Below are 4729 nucleotides of genomic sequence, written 5' to 3'. Positions count from 1 at the left end.
AAAAACACACTAAAAAAAAAAAAAAAAAAAAAAAAAAAAAAAAGATTGTCTTGTGGAATGCTAGCAACCAGTTGTTTTTTTTTTGTTGTTTTTTTTTTTTAAGTTAAAAATTCGTGGCTGGGTGTGGTGGCTCACTCCTATAATCCCAACACTTTGGGAGGCTGGAGGATCACTTGAGGCCAGGATTTGAGACCAGTCTGAGCAACATAGACTCAATTCGAAGCAAGGGAGGGAGGGAGGGACAGAGTGGAAGAAGGGAGGAAAGAGAGGAAGGAAGGAAGGAAGGAGGGAGAGAAGGAATGGAGAGGAGAGAGGGAGGGAAAGAAAGAAAGAAGGGAGAGGGATGGGACGAAAGAAGGAAGGAGGGAAGGGACGGCAGTAAGTAAGGAAGGAAAGGTAGAAAGGAAAATTAGTCTGATATTAGTGTTAAACACCTATGATAGTAATTTTTCCAAAGCTGGTTGAGAGAGATGGCTTACTCTGATTCATCTTTTCATCTCCCACAGTAGTCAAAGAAGTTGCATATGCAATTAGAGTTTGTTGTTTCTGTTTCCAGAAGTTCATTAAAATCTGTCACATCAGGAAAAGTTTTTTACATACAAATTAAAGATACTTCCTTGTATAAATTTTAAAATCCCATGTTTGAAGTAGGATAAAAGGTAACACTAAATCTGAGATCATATCTAGCTCTGGAATTCTGTGATTGTAATGAGTTTTGAATTCTAAATGTTTTTTCCTTTCATAATTTCAGGGTTAGTCAGCAAAATAAAATCAACCTAATGACAGCAGACAACTTATCCATCTGTTTTTGGCCAACCTTGATGAGACCTGATTTTGAAAATCGAGAGTTTCTGTCTACTACTAAGATTCATCAGTCTGTTGTTGAAACATTCATTCAACAGTGTCAGTTTTTCTTTTACAATGGAGAAATTGTAGAAACAACCAACATTGTGGCTCCACCACCACCTTCGAATCCAGGACAGTTGGTGGAACCAATGGTACCACTTCAGTTGCCGCCACCATTGCAACCTCAGCTGATACAACCACAATTACAAACGGATCCTCTTGGTATTATATGAGTAGGAATTGATTGCAAACAGGCTGGATTTGGACAAAAAGCAAATCTAGACATGCATGTTTCAGGGTTCAAGTAGTATACTTCATGTTTCATACAGATAATTCACATTCAAAATGATGACATTTTCTCTTTGAACTAGATGGTATTCCTTATTCACTTACATTACAAATCTAAGAACATGTGATAAGCATGACTGGAGAGGTTTAATTTTTATAAACAAAAATAGCTATAAAATACAAAGCTGCTGCTGCATGCAACCTTATTGCAATCAATATATCATTCCTGTGGCAATTTCTGTCACATTATATTGTGAATAAAATTTTTCTATAGAAATTAAATGATTTAAAAACTCACCTATATGAAACATTTAATGCTTTTCAGCCTGCTTTCTGGCTGATTTTGTTATTTGATGTGCTAATTTGGGCAACTTAATTTACCTTCTGGCAGTCAGTGTAGATAACTAAAAGCCCAGTTAAGCATTTTATAATTTCAGGCTATTGAGGCCATGCTTGGGATGTTGTTTGAAAGAAAGGAAAAATACACTTGACATATTTCACATTTCTGTACCTTCATCTTTACTTCCAAATAAACCTGTGGTTGATTTGATGAGGGATAAATGAACCTAATTCTTTTATACACATACCAAGGACATGCTTGTGGCTAAAGTAAGTTGATAATGTTGTGCAAAGGATAGTTGTCACCAACTCATTTCTTTATGGTCCATAATTAAATAAACATTTTGTATACTGTTAATTCTGTAAACAGATGCATGTTCAAAAGATCTATGATGGTCTTGTAATCTTAATCTAATATATTTTAGATATTTTAATTTTTTCCCTCTTGGGGAATACGTTTAGTATAGTGTAGAAAATACTTCATGACATTTTCATATAAGGTTATATAACTTTTCATACATAAACATGAAATTTGTTGTAGAAAATTCTTTAAACCAAACATTTAAATCTAGAACTTCAATTTAATTTGTTCCTTGAATCTATTTTTATGTGGCCCTTAAAAACATATCCAAAAAACCCATTGCTAATATAGCAATAAAAATACTTTGGGTACTGACAGACTCTTTGGAGTGTTTATATTACAAATTTGTATTCATGTTCTTTTCTGTGATGTGTTATACTAAAATCTAAAATGGCTTTTGCACCATTTTTAAGCCAATTTTTTCCTTTGATGTTGGTACCAGAATTACTATAAATGACTGCTGCTTTTGGGGGTAAACATTTTGTTAGTGAAGATAAAACCAGAACACTAAATTGTGGATAAAATTTTCAGAATAGGTGGCACAGGTAAATTTTGCTAGGTTATATTTTGTGTAGTAAAGAAAAAAAATCTTTGGTCAATGTTATAATCTTAATTGAGACTACAATTTTAAGATTATCTTACATGTATTATAGTAAATAGATGATTTTCAGATTCAAGGCTCCTAAGAGTTTGATTTGCTCCATTTTTTTCCTAAAATAAATATTGTCTTTCCCAACCATTATGTTCTAGGTATTGTACTTCCAATTTTAACTTCAGAACGAAGATGTTGACGTGCACCAGGCTGCTGTTGAAGTACATGTATATTATAAATTACCTTATTTGTGTTATACTCTTACATGTTATCTTTTCTAAGAAAACAAAGTCCCTATTATTCCTATTGCAAAGCACACAGGAATTAAGAAAGTACAGTAATTTAAAAAAAAAAAAAATCCGGTAAATGTAGTATTCTTAACCTGTTCTATATTACTTATACCTATTGTCTATATAGCTTTAATTTATAGTCGTCAGTTTAACTATTGGCATGTCTGGCAAAGAAAATTAAACTTTAAGAGTTTTATAAACTGTTTCTAGGTTGCTAAAGAATTTATTTTTCTACTATATATGGTATAGACAAAGCATCAAACTATGTACAGGAAAAAAGCCTGACTATTTCTGTTGGAAGTAGGCTGAAAAAGAGAATTTTCAAAACTGTTCGTGTCTTCAGTTCATTCTGTCATAACTTTGCTATTGTAATATGTGAATACCAGTTTATTTAAGCTATTCTCTTTTATACTGTATTAATTTAATGTTCATCTGCGTTTAGTACCATTTTTGTTATTAAAACTAGCATTTACCATTTTTCACATTAACCCACCTTGCACCTTCCCCCAAACTTACCTCCACTTTTCTATGCATTCTATCATTGATTTGACACACTTCATAGTGAGTCATTTAAATATTCTACGTTTGGTTCAGTTAACCAGTAGGTAACAGTTATTGAAAATTAAAGTACAGTTTAAAGCTCAGTCTGTTACACTGAATTGATTGTGTTTGTTTTTGCCAAGGGTTTAGATATGTTTTTAAATATTAGAAACATCTAAAAACAATAACATAATTAAACTTTTTTCTGGTAAGTTACTGGAAGGTTTCACTGTTTAGGGACCTGTCATGTGAGACTTCTTAAAGGTTTAAAAGACTAGTAGGATAGTCTCATAATTGTGCATAAACATCAAGGCATTATATTTTACAATACTGAATAAAATTTCATCTACACACATGTTGCCATTGTTTCATTTAAGGTTCAGTGCTTATAGTTAATACAATATTGGACCTAACAGGATCTAGATTAGCAATATAAAGAAGCATAGTGGTACTCTGTTTCACATTTTCAGTAGATTTATTAGAAGTCAAATTCTATTCAACAGACACTAGGATATACAACTAATTTAAGATAAAATTCCAGGCACAATGTATTTTCTTTTGAAATGGTATTTGTTAGTAGTGCATCTTCGCCTTAACATTTACAGTGTAAATACTGCAGGTAACAGCAATCTAAGTTAGCCAAAAAGCAGCTTTTTTTCATACTGTATGTAATAATGTTAGATCTGTTTTTTTGTTTGTTTGTTTTTGTTGTTGTTTTGAGGTACTGGAATCTAATTAATAATATCTCTTAGTTATAAACAAAAGGGAACAATTGGAATAAGAATTTAGGCCTTAGCTTCCATGGTGATTTTTAGTTTTTTATACAGTAATAATTGTGATGCTCTTTGTCAACTGGATATAAATATATATATATAATTTTAAAAAGTCAAAAGTGCTTTTGTTTCTTTGTTTATAATTAATGTAATTTTTTGTGCTTCACCCACAGGATGCTGCAGTAAATTAAATATCAGTGAAGCTTCTGATGTATAAAGAATGCTATGAATAAAACATTAAGAAGCTGTGTAATTTTAAGTTATAGTTGCCTCTATTTTTACCATTTCATTGGTAAAAATTAGCTAATTTTTTCAAGTAAAATATGAAAAATAAAAATATAAATTTATCAATATGATGGAAATTTTATTAAGAAGATATATTACTGAGTTTTCACTGTATCTGGAAAGGAGATTCAAAAATTTTTCTCGGGATGTATAGAGGTGAAATTTGATTTTTTTTAATTGTTAAGAAAACAAGATAATGCACGGATTTCTAAGACTCACATTTTACCTGGATCTGATTTTTCAGCTGTGGCTAGACATTCTTTTGAGCCACTGGAAATATTTTGAAGACTATTTTAGTTATAGCAGAGCTGCTAATATTAAAGAATATATATCTTCTCTTTGTGGTTTGTGACTATTAAGCCAAATTTTATGCTATATGTTGTCAGTCTGTGGATCTGGTGAGGTCTGTTTGACT

The 4729-nt window shown here is 31.5% G+C and overlaps 1 protein-coding gene across 4 annotated transcripts in view; it reads left to right on the top strand.

Annotated features, from left to right (window-relative positions):
• ARHGAP5 (Rho GTPase activating protein 5) overlaps positions 1-4288 on the top strand; it is a 79245-nt gene extending 74957 nt beyond the window's left edge. For 2 of the 4 annotated variants that reach the window (XM_032242586.1, XM_032242587.1), the window contains exon 7: positions 752-4278. In XM_032242586.1, the coding sequence (XP_032098477.1) occupies positions 752-1079 (328 nt within the window). In that variant the 3' untranslated portion in view covers positions 1080-4278. Of the gene's footprint in view, positions 1-751 lie in introns of all 4 variants that reach the window. The other 2 variants (XM_032242585.1, XM_032242589.1) reach the window with 2 other exon arrangements.
• Positions 4289-4729: the final 441 nt, after the last annotated feature.

The sequence above is a fragment of the Sapajus apella genome, unplaced genomic scaffold, assembly GCF_009761245.1.
Source record: "Sapajus apella isolate SASKATOON/1434 unplaced genomic scaffold, GSC_monkey_1.0 scaffold50, whole genome shotgun sequence".
Classification (NCBI taxonomy): domain Eukaryota; kingdom Metazoa; phylum Chordata; class Mammalia; order Primates; family Cebidae; genus Sapajus; species Sapajus apella.
The sequence above is the reverse complement of the archived record's forward strand: the minus strand, read 5'-3'. Positions and strand labels throughout refer to the sequence as shown.